Raw genomic sequence first — 19,147 nt, 5'->3', positions numbered from 1 at the left:
CCCTTCAAAGTGAGGCTCAATAAAACATAAGCAACAGTAAGAATTCAAAGGTCAATATTTGCATAAGATGAATAAAAGCCAAGAAAGAGAGAGATTTATTAAAAATTTAATTCTACAGTAAGTTCTACAATTAGTACTCTTTGTAATGTATTGATTTAAATTACAAAATAAGCTTCATGGATACTGTTTAGGACTTCATTAAAATTTACTGAGCATATTTATCAATGCTCTTTACAGAAAGCTTGTTACAAAACCCTGCATAAAGCCAATTAGACCTCCCAAATACATTAATGATCTATGAAGTCCTTCATTCCCTTCATCAGTCTTAAGCTACACATTTACTTAAACAATCAATACTTCAAAGTTACGCTGTGTCCACAAATTCAAGGCCTTGCATCAATGAATTTGTTCACTCCAGACCTTCTCCCACGACATTCCGTCGCTGTCCCTCCCACCAACCCAACCACCCACGTTTTATTGCTCTGCAATCAGGAGTCAAAAGCACTTGAGATGACAGGAGCAATAAAAAGCCTTGAGACTTTATAGGCCCATTATGGTGACGGGGTTGTTTGAAAACGGGGGCTGTAGTTGCTGCCTATGATTGTAAACATGCCCAACTCCACCACCACAGGGCCAGAGAAGCTCAAGGCACAGGTGAGAAAAAAAGGAATCTGAAGTCAAAGACCTACAGAAAGCAGGAAAGTGGTAATAAAGGTTTGTCCTCCCTCTTCCCAAAATACAAATTATCAAATATTTTACAGTGTTCTTATTACATTTGCTATTCTATTTATAAAGAAACCAGGAGCATATTGAGGAAAATTTCAAAGTCAGGTCTATCCACTCCATTGTATCTGTCCCAGGTACTAAAGCAGCCCCAGGCTTCCAAGGAAATCCTGTTTGAGGCACTTTCAGGAGAACTCCTATAACAGACCTTGCCTTCAGCACATTTGTTGTCAAGTATCCAAACCCACAGAAATTATGCAGAAGATCTGCTGCCACGAAATGATGATGCAGCACTGAATAAAATGCAAGCTTTATATAGTTGTAAAACAATGCGTTTATACTCTAAAAAAGAAAGTGACGTCTGGCCTTGTACCAGGTTTGAGAATATACAACATAATTCAGGTTTTGCAAAGGGTTCAAAGAAGCTCAAGCTTAATTAGATGATCAGAACTTTACACAAACTTGACAGCTAAGCTGTTCTTCTTTACATAGCATCGGGGAGCTGACAAGAGTTGGGTTTATGCAGAAATCTTAGAAATAAGCTTTGCTGCCTTGTACACATATGAAAACAAGGGCAGGCAGCAGTTGTACAGATTCCTCAGGCACACCTGGATTCCTAAAGCAGAGCAAAACACTCAGAATTGCTGCTCAGTGGAACAACTGGGGAGAGCCCAGGGAGCAGCAGAATGTAAATCTTGCGAGGCAGAGCCCGCTGTGCAGTTGGCATAACGACTGTAGGATCCATTAGGAAACAGCACAGCTTCTGAGGAGAATGGATATAAAACATACCCACCACTTGCACTTTAAAACCCTCCTCAGTGACTACACAGCTTTTCAGTGTTCCTTTTCACAGGCAAAGCAGGGATGTTGCACATTACAGACACTAATAGCACATTGCAGACACTACAGAATCTATGCTGTTTGTACCAACAGACAGGTCAGATTTAGCCAAGCAAATAACTGGAGTGCCCAGCACAGGAAGGACAGGGACCTGTTGGAGCAGTCCAAGATGACTGGAGGGATGAAGCATCTCTGCTATGAGGAAAGGCTGGGAGAATTGGGATTTTTCAGCCTGGAAGAGAGAAAGCTTCAGGGTGACCTAATTGTGGCCTTCCAGTACTGAAGGAGCCAAAAAGGAAGGTGGAGAGAGACTGTTTAAAAGAGCCTGGAGTGCCAGGATGAGGGGGAATGGCTTCACACTGAAACAGAGCAGGGTTGGATTAGATATTGGGAAGAAATTCTTCCCTGGGAGGGTGGGGAGGCCCTGGCAAAGGTTGCCCAGAGAAGCTGTGGTTGCCCCATCCCTGGAAGTGTCCAAGGCCAGGTTGGAGCAACCTGGGCTAGTGGGAGGTGTCCCTGCCCATGGCAGGGGGTGGGATGAGATGAGCTTTAAGGTCCCTTCCCACTCAGAGTCATTCTGTGAACAAAAAGAAATAAATTACCACAAAAAACCCCACACTTCTTCCCACTGATATACTGGGATAAGAGAGGAATTTTAGTAAGTTTTCATATTTAACAAAACACACAATATTCCCCAGGATCTTCAGGCAGCTGCAACAGCTGGGTGTGTTGGAGATACACTGTATTAGAGACACCACAAAAAATAGTTTAACTAAGCTGCACAACTAGACACTGAGCCTTCACTGTGTTTTAAAGGCTCACACTTGAGGATTCTGAGCAACATCAAAATTAAACTCAAAAAATTATGGTTTTCTCCCTTCTTTCTGTAATCTTACAACATTTGTCTCAGTGGCACATACACAGAGGAGAACTGAAAAATACCCACAGAGGAGTCTTACTTCTTGCTTTCTACTGCACCCACATCAGTTGTATTAACAGAGAAGTTCCATTTTATAAAAATACATCCAACAGATGCACTTTTTAAAAGCTGATGACAAGAAAGGAAGATGTAAAACTGACATACTTGGAATGCTCTCAAATTTAATTCATTTCAAGTAAAAGTTAGCAAACAAGGTAGGGAGCAGTCCAAAACCTGACTAATTTTACAGCACATCACAAATTCAATCAGTTAACCTGCCACGGTGGAAAAACATGAAAAAGACCTTTATATTCACCCTTATAATAAACTCTGTTGCTTAGTCTGTTTCTATTTGTTGTAACAGGTTTATTTTTCAACATTTTATATGAGACAAATGCGTTCAGGGAATTGTTAGGTTGGAATCTACTCCTTTTATACAAATTCTGGAACAGGAGAAAACGGAGCTGCCCAGAACCTGTCAGCACCTTGCAGGATGTCACCCTCAGCACTCAGAAACTTCTCTGTGGATCAAAGCCTGTGTGCCAGAAATGGGGAAAGTAGTTCAGGTGAGAGGGTGTAGAGAACAGGCAGCAGGTAACACCTCAGCCAGGGAATCAGGAGATGCCAAGGAGATGCAGGAGGGTGATGGAGGAGCAGGAAAAATGACACTGCAGAGACACTTCAGCAAAGACAATTAGGAAGGGGATGGTTTTGCACTTTCCTAAGGTTTGTTTTACCTTATCTGCAGGGAAAAGCAATAAAAATGGAGATCGTGATTCCTGACAGAAATGTCTTAAGGGAGGAAGAAACTTAAAATCAATCCAATAAAACACTAATGTACACAACAATTTCCCATAAGATAAGGCTTAATTCTGCCTTCTCTGCCAGAACAGAAAGATTCACCTTTTTTTTAAATATTAAAGGCCAATTTCTTGAGAGCAAGAACACTTTGAAGTGGATTCTGGCTGAGATCCTGGTGAGTAAAAACCAAAATAATAAACCCACACAGACTAGAAGTTGAAAAGAAGAAGATAAACTATTATTCCAATTCATTCTCATACATGAATAATGGTTTGTTTACTAAGGAGCTAAAATACCACACTTAGCACAAATTCCAGAGAAGTTAAAAATGTTCTTAATTTTAAAGGAAAATGAAGAGCCAAGATTCTGTGCTTTGGGAAGAGAGTTACATTGGGAAAAACCTTCACCACCCTTCAAAATGAGAATTTCTGTTTTCAGTCTGTACTTTATAATATGTACTTTTCCCACATTTAACAGTAAAATAAGGAAAGGCAGTAACTGATCCACTTTTTTGAGAAACTAATCTTTTTTTAACATATACTAAGTGGACGCCCTGATGCACAATGTCAGTGGTTTTGAAACCCATGCACAGAGAACCCAATTTTAAACATCTGATTCTTGTGGATTTTTAAGTTTGAAAATGGTTAATTAAATTGCCACCAACATTCAATGATGTCATCACTTTAAGGATCATTTGGAGCAATAAAAACATTGAATTTTCAGAAATATGATCTCCAGAAAGTTTTGCTCCAGAACAAATTGCAGCTTCCAAATGCAATTACAAGTTTCATTTACCTATATGCAAATGTTTGCAATGTATACAGTACTAATAGCTGTATAGAATATTGATAGCTTTATACAATCCTTTTAATTGAAGCTAAAGAACAACAGGGAGCAAGAGCTGCAACTGCAGTTAAAAAATTATGCTTTTTCCTGAATATGGGCTATTTTCTTATCAAAAATTAAAAAGAAAACAACTTGACAATTATTACAGAAGGTAATTAAAGCCTTGAATGTGCCATCCAAGGAATTTGTGTTGATAATTGTCCATTCACTGACACTTCTGACAGTGGAAAACCCTCTATGTGACTGTAAATGAAGGGCAAATGTTTTCAAAACCTTGACTGGTCATCTTACAAAGATAAGTATTAATTAGAGTTTTGCAGCATCATTTTAAAAACTAAAAAGTAGCAAATTAAGAGAGTAATAATATATTTTTTTATTTTTGTGTTTCCAGACAAACTTGATTTTTTTATCTCAAGAAGTGTGTTTCTGCATCAGTCTAAATAAATAATTAATTTGAAAAGGACATTTTGTAAATGACAGGAGACAAAAATAATAATTCCTGTAAACTTCTACATTTATCAGGACATATCCCAGATTTCTAATAAAGCTCATTTGATGAAAAGATTTTAATTAACACAGTAAGATGATCCCAAAATCTAAACGAAGTCACTAGAAGATAACCTGAAAAAAGACCTGTGTGCCTGCAGAACCTCAGAGCCCAAGTTATGTAATTGCAGAAAGGAACCTAAAAAAACCCCTTCATGTAAATCCAATTCTAATTAAGAAATCAGAGTAAGTGACAACGAGATCCACACGTGTTCTGCTGCCTGACTTCCAAGTGATGGTTATGAATCACATTTATGGAAGGCATTATTCACAAATAGCTGCAACTGAAAAATTAACAGCTGATAATCAGCTCCCAAGATCTCCCAAGCTCTGCAAGTCTTCACCAGGCACTGCTGGAAACAGTTAGAATTCCAATGTTCAGCATCTACAAAAATTTAAAAACATTTAAAGGGTAGTTCCTGTTATTAATTATCCACAAGAGAGTCCTTCACTCTTAGACTTTCATGCTTTCTACTGCAGATGTAAAAGCTCAGGAACTGAGCCTAAAATATTTATTAAATAACTTATTATTTCTACCTTTTACCCTAAAGAGAAACAACCCACCAAAGCAAACATAAAAGAAATAATTATCGATGCATCCCAACAGGGAAATCTGTTTTCCTCATCTTTCTGCTGCTTTCTTTCCAACATTTCATTAAATTCTGCTCATGGCATAAGTCACTTAAATCTACAAAAATCTTGTATAAAATTAACACCATATGTGGCTGCATATCAGCACTTGATGTGCAGTATTACACCGAGGCAGAGGGAAAAATAAAGAATATGCCAAACTTTCTCGTGCTCAGGACTCCAAGTAGTTTATCTGTCAGCTCGGGATGAGCTATCACTCCCACATGTTTAATTAGAAGCTGAAGAGCTCCACAGAATTACATCCAGGGCACTGGAACAGTCAGTCTCTTTTAACTGGAACACGCTGCTGGGATATCTGATTCCAGTAAACAACCCAAAAACTTCACATGTTACAAGTGTGGGAAGGGTGAAAGATGGTTTTGCTCTTGAAATGTAATATAAGAAAGTTTTTGCTGCAAGACAAGATTTAATTATGCTGCAGTTTTGATGAGCACAATATCACCAAGGAAGTTTTCTAGAAAAACAGAAGTACAATGGAATATTTCTTTATTTTACTGCCGTGTTCAGTGTTGGGTGAATTATCCAGTTAGTGAATTGTGTATTGAGCACTGAGAATTATAGAAGCTGGAAAAGACCTTCAGGGTCATAGAATGGCTTGGGTTGGAAAGGACCTTAAAGATCTCCTTGATCCAATCCCCTGCCATGGGCAGGGACACCTTCCATGAGATCAGGTTGCTCAGCACCTCATCCAGCCTGGCCTTGAACACTTCCAGGGTTAGGGACTCCACAGCCTCTCTGAAAAACTTGTTCCAGGGCCTCACCACCCTTTTAGTAAAGAACTTTTCCCTAATATTTAATCTAAACCTACCCTCCTTCAGCTCAAAGCTTGTCCTATCACTACACACCCTTGTGATCATTGAGTCCAACCCTTAAAGCTGCCAAGGCCACCACTAAAACGTGTCCCCAAGTGCCACATCTACACCTCCTGAAACCCCTCCAGGGATGGGGACTCATCCCTGTCTATTCAACATATGGAACCTTTGGGTGATTGTAGAACCAGAGAATCCTCACCAACACGTAGCTCTTCCCTCCTCTGACACAGATGTCCTGTGATCCATCCACAGATCCATCCACCACTGATGGATCTGCACTCATTAAATCTCAGGAGTTTCACCTGTCACTGCTGCTCTCAGTAAAAACTCAGAGCATGGGGGATTTTTCAAAGATCTCTCAGAGTTCAGCTGTGGAAATAGGAACAGAATCTCAACTTTCACTGGTATCAGCAACTAATAGGACCATATTTCCCTGTGCTCAGAGACAACACCTCCCCTTCCCAGCACAGGAGACAGAGGCTGAAAGCACAACCTCCACACCTACATTGCCAAGTAATGCTCCAACAGGAACAGATTTGCAGAGGGAAGCAGTGCTATAAACTGGGCACCCAATTTCAGGGGTTTTATGTGGGATGAGCTGCAGCTGATCCATGAACTAACCACTCCTCAGCACCTGGAAGTCATCAAATGTGCTGCTGTAACACAGCTCTGTCCAGCAGCACTCAAAGGAAACCCACTTTCCTTGCTCCAAGATCACCCAACAATGCATGGTGAGAGCAGGGATAACTGGGATAACAGATTTCCAAAGGGCTTTCCTGATCTGAACCAACACTGATGGATCTGCACTCATTAAACCTCAGGAGTTTCACCTGTCACTGCTGCTCTCAGTAAAAACTCAGAGCATGGGGGATTTTTCAAAGATCTCTCAGAGTTCAGCTGCGGAAATAGGAACAGAATCTCAACTTTCACTGGTATCAGCAATTAATAGGACCATGTTTCCTCATAAAATGGGTCAGATGTTGCAAAAATAAGGACAGCCAAAGGAGAAGAACAAACAAATAAAGGCTGACAAGACAAATACACAGCGAGCATCTTCTCTGTCTCTGTGTGCCAAATCATCTGCAGATCATCAAAAATTACTGCCCTTTGAGAAGTGGTCCAGAGACACACAGTCCACAGATCAGGCTGAGGGCAAAAGGCCAACAGAAAGGACACAGCTGGCGAGAGGAATTGTGGAAACTGTCTGTGTGCAGATACAATTTATGCTCCCAGGTGCTGGTTTTTATTTTGTTTGGGTTGTGGGCTTTTTTGGGAGGTGTGTGTGTATCTGTTTGGGTTTTGCTCTGGTGGTTCCACTTTTGAACAGATACCTCCAAGTTATACACAGGAAAATATACTTAAAGCAGCTGCCTTGTTCATGTATCTTTACAAAGTTCCCATTTGAGAAGATTTCATGCTGACTTTTAAGCTGCATAGTCACCATAAACAGTCCCAGACCTCCATGGAATTGATTTCTCCATCTCAGGCTTACAGAGACATTAGTTAATGTAAACTGTAGTATATGACTAATAAACATAAAGAGCACAAAGGAAAACACCCACATTGTTCAAACTGTGGTCTGTAATACCCCATCTTACCACAAAAATGATAATGACACAAGAGAAACAGTTCTGGAAGAGAGAGGGGAACTTGCTTTGTGCCTTGTCCACACTTTGGCAAAAACATTTCCAAGTAAGGAAGAGAGAAATCAGTTTTATAAGAAGCAACACAGCAGTGACAGATTTTTTTTCTTAATTTTTTTTTTGTTGTTGTCGTTAAAAAGGAAAATGAAGATTGTAAAATGGACAAGAAACTGTTGGTAGGGGAAACACAACTATCAGGATGGAAAACCAAGAACTAAGCCTCGATCCACACACAAAAAGGAATTAATTGTGCTGCTTCCACTATAAATGTGTTCTATCACTGCTGAGGATGTACTGCATGTCAACCAGGTCACAGGTGTTCTGAGTTTTCATTTGCTCAAATCTTCAGACCACAGATAGAGCACTGAAAATGAGTTTCTTGGCCACATCTCTACAGAGACTCTTAATATAACATTTTCAATGAAAATACATGTTTTTAAAAAGAGGTGACATCAGTGGGTTCTTTGGTCTTTTTGTTGCAGCAGAGAGGTCAAGAACAAGTGGATGAAAACAAACAATACAGAGGAAATGAATTCTGGCTTGATGTGACAATGTTACATTATCTGTACAGTAAAAACTCATAAAATCCCCCCATTTCCACTTTTATTGAAGGAATCCCTGTCATTGCCTGCCCAGCCCAGACCCAGCAGCATGTTGGGAAACACACCCAGCATGGACCAGGCTATTCCAAAACCCTAGCACAGGGATGAGGGCTAGAATTCAACATTCAGAGGAAAACTGTCTGGAAATAAATGGAGGGAAGACAGGACAAAACAGTGGAAAGAGCAAGAGTTGCACAGATTAGCGAAACATAATGATCTGCTTTAATTGATTTCTCTGATTTTTATTCATGTAAATTAGAAAACTAATGAGAAACTCTTCCTTAGCTCCTTATTATCCTTAAGCCAAATGTATTTCAAAGCTGAACTACAGCAGAATATTGCACTTTGGGGAACCATCTAAAAGAGGGAAAACTTGCTGTTAATAACAACAAATTTTAACCATTTAGGAGAGAATTAACAACAGGCCCTTAATCAGGAACACGAGTTGATCACATTTATGTTACTGTAACTAAAAATATTCTTGCCCTGAGGAATTTGCTGAGCCTTCAGTGCTAAACTTAAAACAACCTCTAAACATACATAAATACATGTTCTACAATATTCATTCTTCGTATCTTAGTGAGTCTCTATTTGTTGTGCTCTGTTCACGAGAAAAACATTTCTTACAAATCAAACAGAAAGAAAAGTATAGGTTACACTGAGTACAACAATCAGCATCAAAAGGATGATGAAGCCAAAATTTCACTTAATTTCTTGCTTAATTTAAAGTCTGTTTTCTTAGAGGAACTTTCATACTGTGGCAGATCGAAAAAGGTTTAAATTATTCTATTTTTCACATTCCTCTTGCAGTATTTCCAGGTGCACATCAGACCAAAGCTCCCAGAGTTACAGACAGCTTGCTGGCCTGCTTGAGAATGTAAGAAAATCAGAGCCCTAACTCCCTGAAATAATCCTGCCACCATGTTTGCACTGCCACAAAGACAATCAACAGCAACCAGCAAGAACAAACCAACAGAATGAGAACTCCTGTTTCAAAAGCACAATATTTTGGAATAGTTCAAGTTTCTATAAATCAACAATAAAACCACAGATATCAAACAGTAAAATGCTTCCTAATAACAGGAGGCAATAAAAATGTCACAAAGGTTGGAAAAGAGCTCCCAGCCCATCGAGTCCAACCTGTGCCCGATGCCCACCTTGTCCCCAGCCCAGAGCACTGAGTGCCACGTCCTGGCATTCCTTGGACACCTCCAGGGATGGGGACTCCACCACCTTCCCTGGGCAGCCCCTTCCAATGCCTAACCACCCTTTCAGTGAGGAAATTCCTCCTGAATCCTATCCCTAGGAGACAGTTAATCCAGCTGAGCTCTTTCAAATTGATTTTCAAATTCACACATGACCAAAGACAGACATTTCCCACTATTTCTCATCCCCAACTCCCTCTCCAAAACACTTCTTTCCAATAATGCAGCAGAGTTCTCCCTCCTGTCCATGAAATAACATCTCACAACTCCTGGCTGTAAACCTGAGCAGCCATTCTGAGAGTGTTTTTGCTGGTCTATACAGCAGCCACATTAAAATAAAACACGCACAGTAAGAAAATCAAACTACTTAGGATGGGGACTGTCTCTTGCTGAGCATTTGTCTGGTAATAATGCAATTGCACCCTGACCCTCTCTGCCACATTCAGGGCATTAAAACCATTGCAAAATTTAATTTATTGTCTTCTGCAAATTCGTAGGGATCCCATAAGAATAAGGAGGTGGAAAAGAGTTTCACCACCCAACCTGAGCCATGAGCCCTCAGCTGGGAGACAGGAGAGAGTCAGCACTGTGCAAACTGCAGGAGTTGAGCTACAGAACTGTACAATTTAAATGCAGCCCCAATTATTTTCTGTACACCAATGGAAACTCCTAATGAACCTCTAAATAATTCCTGAACTAGGAAACACTGAGCTATCCTGAATGGGACTGAGGAAATGCCATTCCACTGGGGACCGAGCACTACAGACCCATCTATGTGGATGTCATGGGTGGCAAAAAACTGGAGGATAGCTACAAAATTGAATATTAACATATGAGGCACAGAGCAAGCTGCATACAAGATCTGTGGCAAAATCCTGGATGTGTGCTTACCTCTGTCAGGCAGGTAAAGCTTTCATTATATGTGTGTGTCTGCAAGTCTCTACTTGCAGAAAGAAAACTATTCATTGCAACATCTTTAAAAGGCACCCGTCTTTCACATCCACTTTCTCAGAGGTTTAATCTCAAGAAGTATCAGCTAACATCAAGTTTCACAAAAATACCACAGACTCTATGATTTCACTAAGTAAAAGCAATATTCAGGATAGTCAAATGTGCTCTAAGGCAACAGCAAATACCCATTAAAAATGCCATGGGAGAGACAAGGGAAAGGCTGGATAATGAGTACACAGTGTGCAGGTGATATGACAGGGAAGGTGGGGAAGAGAGAGGGACAACAAAAAGCCTCATCCTAATTAAGTAAACATATGACAAAGAACAAAACCTGCAAGAGCTGGGTGTGGTTAGTTTATGATTAAATGCTAAATAACGATAAGAATTTGGCAAAAATACAGACTAGGTGAGAGCACAGCACATACACTGCAGCAGCTCTCCATTTCTCAAGGTTAGCAGATTTTATTAAATCAGTGATTTTACACAGGTGGATTTTTTTTTTTGTAATTGAGTATTATATAACACAAAAAATTGCTGCTTGTCCTAATATGTAGTTCAAGCCCAAGGTCCTCCCAAACATGCACTGTATGAAAATGAAAGCCAGGGACTCTGGGTTATGAAAAGAAGCCATATGACTAAAAAGTGATTCCATTTTCCCAAACGCCCACACAGACAAGAGCTTCTGATGTGAAAAATGGTCTCTGCAAAAGCTAAATTGCACAGACTATTCTCATGAAAAGTTAGAATCATGCAGATTACACTACATTTACCACGATGAGATTTAAAAAAAAAAAACCAAACCACCAACTTTTTATGTTACTACAGTATGAACAGTTACTTCACTGTTCAATGTGTATGACAGAAATATCAATAATTATTTAACTGAAAAATTGCCTTGTTTTAGAATTTACACAAAGATGCTTGCTTAGTTTTTCCCAGGCTTGTTTCCCTCTTGCTGCAGGCAATTTTTGGGTACCTTCAAAATGAGCTGCAACAACATGTGTGTGTGAGCAAAGCAGTTGTGGCTTACCTTGGCACTGGAATCCTTGTTTCCCAAATCCCCTGCATAAAGAAGAAAGAAAGAAAAAAAAAAACCATCTTAGTATGTTTAGTTATAATTTCTACCCAAATATCTATAAAAACATAAAAATGGCTTCATATTAAATTACTTCAGGTTTTGCTACGACAGCAACAGATTTTCAAATACACAACACAGACCAGCCCACCCATTTCAAAGCAGAGAACAATAGCTGTCACCAGCTATGTAATTTCAGCTTCTGGCAACAATTTTTTTATTATTATTATTTTACAAGCTATTTTGGATCTACAATTATCATCATCTGTGATTACTGCATAATATTTCAACTCGTTTCACACCACATGTACACTTAACAGCAAGGTAAAATTGTCCAAGTTCCAGCAAAGGCGTATAAAACAAACCACACTTGGTTTTTCATCCCAATTTTTGGATTACATACTGGTGTTGTGTGCCTCAGCCAGACTCCAGTCGTTTGCTGTATGGAAAGCAGGCAGGCTAAAGGTTTTGCTTGCTCCAATGGAAATGAGGAGACAGGCCCATGATTTTCATACTGATTATTTGTCCAGCTTCCTTGCTCCATTTCCGTAAAACCCCACAAATGTGTGTGTAACACTTCACCAATGCCCACTGTATCCAGAGGCCCAACATTTATCACACCTCTGGCAAATCACACTGCTGCTGCCTTTATTTATTTGTTGATCTTTAAGCATTCAACAACCTCTTTCCACAAAAATAACTGTTTTGAGTATCTTCCTTATAAACATTTCCCTGCCTTTCCCCCCCTCTTCTTTGCAGAATGTTTCTCAGCTGGAGCTGCTCACACTCAGAGACAAACAGACAAAAGCCAGGAGCTGTGTGCAATTAACAGCATGGGGTTTAATTATCAGCTTTGTGGAAATGGCTTTAAAAAAAAAAAATATATAGACACGATTTCTCCACTATTTATTTATTTATTTATTTAGTGAAGAGACAAAACATTTACAGCACCGTTACTTTAGGTGGAAGCTGAAATTACACAGCTCAGAGCGTTTCTCTGCACATTTCCATGCACAAGTCTTTAACTGCTGTTGCTACAAGCAAGCCTAAACCAAGAAAACCAGAAGAAATCTCAAATTATTTGTTTACTTGGCAGCACACGTGCCTGTACTGTCACTCTGATGCTGTTATCTCTCGTCTTCACAAAACTCAAAAAAAGCCTGTACTGGAAGCGTGGAAATGCAATTGCAGGAAAGCTGATGGCAGGACTAAGAACATGAAACAGACTTTTGATTTATTTATTTTTTTTTTTATCCTTTTAAACGGACTTATTTGTAAAGAACGTTCCTGCGTTATCTACTGCAGAAGCACAGGCACCCCTCAGTGTTTGAGCTGAATTCGTGCAGAGTTGCAGCCCACCCCAAATCCCGGAGCAGTTACTGTGTATTTTAAGTAAAAGGGCTTTCAAAAAGTATCAATAATGCAGAAACAAAGTAGAGAGGTGAAAATTGCTTCTGAGGATAAGGAGGCACTAAACTATTTTAGTAAGTATCTCATCGAAGGAAAAAAAGCCATTTGCATAGTTCATTCTTTATACCTTAAAACATATGTTAATTGACACAAGTCATCTTGGAAATAGGTGAAGCCGTTTCTGTGGTGTGAGATGGTTATTCAAGAGCGGCCCATCTTCAAATTAGGAAATGAAAGAAGTTTTCGAGCTGTCAGACGCTCTTCTAATGAATCTTAAGAGCTTCCTCAGACTCGCTAAGCAAGATAAGACGACAGCACAACCACCCTTGCCACCTGTCAGGCACAGGATACCCTTTCACTTCCAAATCCACCCTGCCATCCAAGACAGAACTCTGCTTTGTTTTATAATTGCGCTACTTAAGTGCACAGACACAGTTCGACAGTAACCCTGCAGCGGTTTTTCACACCTCCCAATTCACTCTTGTTTAAATTAACTTTGAAGCAGTCTCTGAAGGTCTCTCACTTTTATGATACCGAACTCCGCGATTTTTTTGCAAGTGGAAAAAAAAAAAAATTAAAAAGAAAAAGGCAAACTCAGAAAGTTGACTTGTTTCTTTTGCAGTCTGTCATCTCAGTTTTCCTGCCTTATTCTGCAATTATATTTCAATCAGTCCTGGAGCAATCAGTCTTCGCTTCAGCAGGCAAACAGGAAAACTGATGAAAGAAGGCTAAGGTCTGTGTCCAAGCGAATAGAAACATACGAGATATAGCATAAATACATATGTAAAGAGCAAGAAGCGCGCCGTGGACCAGCCGGGCGCGGACCCCTCTAGATCTTTTACAACTTCGGCCAAAACAAATCGCAGCTCTCGCTTGCAGCTCCCAGACCCGCAGCGCAAACTTCCTCAGCGGAGCAGGGCGGGAGCTCAGCCCCACCTGCGGCGCGGGAGGGGAATCCCGAGCACTTTCTGCACTTCCAACACACCCGGGGCTCCCTCCGCTCCTGCCGGGGCCGGGGAGCGCCGGGGCGGCCCGGCCTGAGCGGAGCTGCCGCCCTGCCCCGGTCGGAACCCAGAGGTGCGGGGTTTTTTTTCCCTACCAGCCAAGCAACGAGGGTGTTGGTAGGGAGTTTTCCTGCCCTCTCCAGCAGGAACCCTTCTCTCACAGAAACCACCCCTCCCTTTTTTTCGCCGCGGACCCGGAGCGGCGGTGTCACGGTGCCTTCCCGGCCTCCGCTGCGGGAGGGCACAGGGCAGGCACCGACCGGGAGTAAAGGCTGGGAGACCCGAGCTGTGCCACCCAACACCCCCCCAGTGTGACACAGCCGCTCCCCGTCCCACCGCGGCGGCTGTGCCGGGATGAGCCCCCACCTCGGGCAGGGGCTCCGCGGGGAGCCCAGCCCAGCCCAGTCGGGACAAGGGGTGAGGAGATACACATCTGGACCATTTGGGGAGCGATGGCCCCCGCGTGGGTTCTTCAGACCCCGCTGGTCTCCGCAACCCCCCCCCCCCCCACCGAGCGCCGTCAAGTTTGGGGGCTCCCCTCGCCCCGAGAGCGCCCAGACTCGGGTCGGGGCCCCCCGAGCGCCGCCGGCGGCAGAGACCCCGCCGGGAGGGGGATGTGACAGCGCCGGGGGCAGCGAGGGGACACGGAGGGGTCACCCCCAGCGGGGTCACCCCCAGAGGGGTCACCTGCGCGGCCCCGGGGGGAGCGGCGGTGCCCCGGAGAAGCGGCGAGTGGGAGGGAGAGGCAGGGAGGGAAGGAGGGAAGGAGGGCGGCTCGCCGGGAGCCGGGCACGGCGCGGGGGCTGCCCGCGGCGGGGAATCCCCTACAGCCGAACGGGCCCGGGCGGAGGGAGCGCTGGGAGGGGGAGGGACACCCGGGCGCCCGCGGGGTCTCTCACCAGATGAAGTCGGTGCAGTGGCTGCAGAAGGTGGGCTGCTTGAAGAACCGCGCGATGAATTTGTGCTCCTTCACCTCGTGCACGTTCTTCTGCCTCAGGGCGCCCTTGCGAGCGAAGCGCCGCGCCGCCTCCGGGTCCGCGCCGGGCTCGGAGCCCGGGAACACGTCGGCCATAGCGCCTCCTCCCCACCCCCCGCCGCCGCCGGGAGTCGCCGCCCCGACGTCCGCCCCGTCCGGCGGCCGCCGAGTCTCTGGCAACGGCGGCGCTGGGCGCTGCCTCCCGCTCCGCGCCTGACGTCGGAGCGGAGGAGGATCCCGAGCCCTCGCCGGCTGCTCCGCCCGCGGCTGAGCGAGCCCCCGGCCGGGGCGGGGCGGGAGCGGGGCCGCCCCCGCCGGGGAGCGCCGGGGGGGCAGCGGGAGAGGCGTCAGCACCTGCCGCCCCTCGTCAGCAGCCCCCGCCCCGCGCGGCGGAGCCGGCTCCTACTCACATGGAAGGGGCGTTCTCTCACACACCGGGTCCTCCTCACACACACCCCGGGTCCTCCTCGCTCACCCTGGGTCCTCCTCACACACACCCCGGGTCCTCCTCGCTCACCCTGGGTCCTCCTCACACACACACCGGGTGTTCTCTCACACACCGGGTCCTCCTCATTCACACTGGGTGCTCCTCACGCACACGCCGGGTGTTCTCTCACGCCGGGTCCTCCTCACTCACACTGGGTGTTCTCTCTCTCACACACCGGGTCCTACTCGCACACCCCGGGTGTTCCCACACTCACTGGCTTCCATTACACACACAAACACACACACACGCACGCACCGGCTCTCCCCGCATGCCCCGACTCCTCTCACACACACCAGATCCCTCCAAAACACACCGGTTTTCTCTCTCTCTCTCTCTCTCTCTCACATCCACCTACACAGGCTTCCCTCACACGCACACACACACAGAAGCTCCCTTCTCACACACACATGCACACACACTCACAGGTTCCCTTAACACACACACACACAAAGGTTCCTCTCACACCCCAGCACACAGACCAGCTCCTCTCACACTCCCTCAGCTCCCTCCATGCACACACAGAGGGCAGTCAGCCCCTTCTCTCTCCCTCACACACAGCAGCTGCCTCCCTTCACACACAAGGCAGATCACACACAGCATTTCTTCAGTATCAGCAATGGAAACCCACACCTTCCCTCCCTGCCAGGCCCTGGCACCCCGGGACAGTGACCCTCCATCACTGCCTCCCTTCACCTGTACTCAGCACAGCTGCTACACCGTGCCATGGGCACCACCATCAGCGTGACAGAGAGCGTGGATAACCTGTACTCAAAGGTGCTACACCATGCCATGGGCACCACCATCACCATGACAGAGAGCACAGATAACCTGCACCCAGCTGCTCCCTGCCGACTGTGCCACACGCGCTTCCTGCACCTACCCCGAGACTCGTTGTTCCTTCACCACAACAAAACAAAGATGCAGCCACACACTTTCCTCCACACTCCTTTCCCCTTCCTGCAACTCACAAACCCAAGAGCAGATGTGAATGCTCTCAGAGGCCACCCCAAGCAGCTGTGCACCACACAGGAGACACAGGATGCCTTACCCCACTGCACTGTGCCATATATCTTTATAGATCAATATAAACATCCTTCCATATTTCACATTTCAATAAAAATAAACTCAACAAAAAGTGTAGAAAACACACACCAAGCCTTTTTCACTAATCAGAGCATCCAATACACACACAACAGACTTTTACCATGGTTTTATGCAATGCACCAACAATAGCATTAAATAATTCTGTTAAATAATAGACCTGTTCATCTTCATTTACTCACATTACACACAAGATGTTCACAAGTCCCTGGACACAGAAACATCTGCCCATGCCATACATCCATTCTCTCATATTGCAATTCATACTTTATCTCCATACATTCAGAAAGACACGACATAAATCATGACTATGTTAACATGAAACCACAATATATATGTTAAACAAAGAAACTAAGTACTAATCATATTGTTTTTAATAAATGCTATTCCCGTGGCTACAAACTTTCACATATGAAAATGCACATAGATGCATATTAAAAGTTCTTCCCCATTGTATCTTACATACTTGTAAGTCTGTCTGTGTAAGCGTGTGTAATATATTTTATTTCACAAGAATGAAAGCCAGCTAATTAACTCAAATTAAGTCTTACTTGCTGATGGGGAAAGTGCCCACGGACATTTACCACAGAACAGAAAGAACTTGTTACATGCTATCTTATTCTTAATTTTAAAACCCCAGTTTCTGGGTGCAGCCTGGTAGAACTGGAATGCCTGGGGCCTTTCACTAAATAACTAACGAGAGGGATAGCCTGACTTTTTTCTAAACTTAGAGAATCACACCAGATGCCCTAGAAACTGTTTCCATATGCCCTTGCTTCATGGATTTTATTTTGCGAGCAGCTACTCCCAAATTTGATCTGAAATTCAATAAAACATAAAAGATTTTTAATTTGGTTTCCACCTATTCTGCACATGTTTCAAAACCCTTCTTCTTCTTCTTCAGGAATAGATTTTTCTTGCCTTAATCAACTTATGCCAAAGCATGAGTAGCACCAAGAAACATTCTGTACTCTCGTTAAGTGTTCTATCAAGAAATACGAAACGTGTTTATTTCTGTTCCTCTCGTGCTGTGTCACAAACAGAGCTACCAAAAACGGAGAGAGTGAACCGGACACGACTTGGATTACATCAGGTTCAGGGCAATCTGGGCATTTCACTGTTCCTTAAAGTCTCACAAAGCTGCTGAATCATTTTGGATTCCAGTTTCTTGCTGTGAGTGACTCTGGACCAGACTGATTCACTGAAACACTGGTGAGTGCCCCAGGCTCTTTGCTCATGTCAGGCCCCAGGGAAGAGCCAAATGACACCAGTCATGACACTACACGATCACATTAGGATCTCTCTGCAGAGAACTATTTCATCTCAAACCCAGCAATTATTTGTACGTTGTGATTATACACATCAGGCAAAGAAAAATCTATTCTGTGTGCAGAGCCATCCCCAGCCAGCCAGGTAAACCCTTACAACCCTTACTGCATAAAATGTACAACTCCTCTTACTGCTGTGTTTTGGATAAACACCACTTACAGTATATATATATATAAATATATATATATATATTTATATTTTCACCTTCAAATGGCAAGATTTGTCACCATGACCAGGATCCAGGATACCCTCAGAGCGATACCAGGAGGAGTTAGCATGTTCCAGCCACAGACACTGTTGGGATATGCTGTTGTAACACCATCATCCTCTTGCTGGGAGGCCTTTAATTGCCTGGACACTCATTTTTCCTCCTCTGCATTCAGGTCCTGTGGGTGATACAGGAACTCATCCTTCCTCTGGAAAGAACTGGAGGAAAGACATCTGCCCCCTCTTCCTGCGTGCACACATTCCCCCCAGCAGCCCATGACTTGCTCTTCTGCCGAGGGTAGTGTTTGCAATTTGGTTCTGATTCAGGCCATCTGGACGAGGAATCAGCATTTTTTTCTGCTTGTGTTCAGGCATATATGTGGTTACTAAATCAGAGCACCAGCTTCTCCAATCTCCTGGCAAGCAGCTTTAGAACTCCTGACTCCAAAGTGCCATTTATGGGGTTTTCTCATACTGAATTTCCTCCTGTGTGACTATTTGGATGATATCCTAGAGAGCTTGTCCCTGATGAAGGTGCCCATTGGATGGTTTGTGAGCTTTTCTTTAAAGAATTTGATTATTGCTGTAACAAGCATAACTTCTCAAGTCCTTTCTATATTTTCATCAATACCATCCCAGGTCTGTAAGTACAAGCATCTGGGTTCATTTTGAAGGAGGTTTCTCATGAAATGCTTTCACTTTTTACTCATCTGCCGGATCAGCATGATACTGCCTGCATCATTTTTTAATCAAAAGGCAATTAAAAAAGTGTCTCCTTCCTAAGGGAGAAGAGTCTGGATCATTCTGTTCCTATTTACAGGCTCTGCACTGCGTCAGATCCACTCAAAAACTGAGCCAAGGAGAACACCTTCATCAACTGCTTCGGCAATTGGGACTATTTTATTATTTCCTGCTTGTGAGGAATATCCAACAAACCGGAATCACTTCCTGCTGGAGGCCTATGAGAGAGTTCACAAACTAATTTCTCCTCGCACTTCAAAGCAAATCACAACTGCTTC

General features: G+C 43.6%; 1 protein-coding gene across 4 annotated transcripts in view; it reads right to left on the bottom strand.

Moving 5' to 3' along the window:
• PRKCA (protein kinase C alpha) overlaps positions 1 to 15,137 on the bottom strand; it is a 145,752-nt gene extending 130,615 nt beyond the window's left edge. For all 4 annotated transcript variants that reach the window (XR_003529567.1, XM_027654672.1, XM_027654673.1 and 1 more), the window contains exons 1-2: positions 14,928 to 15,137; positions 11,570 to 11,601 (exon numbers count right to left, since the gene is read on the bottom strand). Coding sequence is in view for 3 of the 4 variants with exons in the window: in XM_027654672.1 (XP_027510473.1) it covers positions 11,570 to 11,601; positions 14,928 to 15,100 (205 nt within the window). In the remaining variant the exon portion in view is untranslated. The remainder of the gene's footprint in view (positions 1 to 11,569; positions 11,602 to 14,927) is intronic.
• Between the last annotated feature and the right edge of the window lie 4,010 nt (positions 15,138 to 19,147).

Source organism: Corapipo altera, unplaced genomic scaffold (assembly GCF_003945725.1).
Source record: "Corapipo altera isolate COAL_440 unplaced genomic scaffold, ASM394572v1 343, whole genome shotgun sequence".
Lineage (NCBI taxonomy): Eukaryota > Metazoa > Chordata > Aves > Passeriformes > Pipridae > Corapipo > Corapipo altera.
Note: the sequence above shows the minus strand (reverse complement) of the source record. Positions and strands in the feature narration are given on the sequence as shown.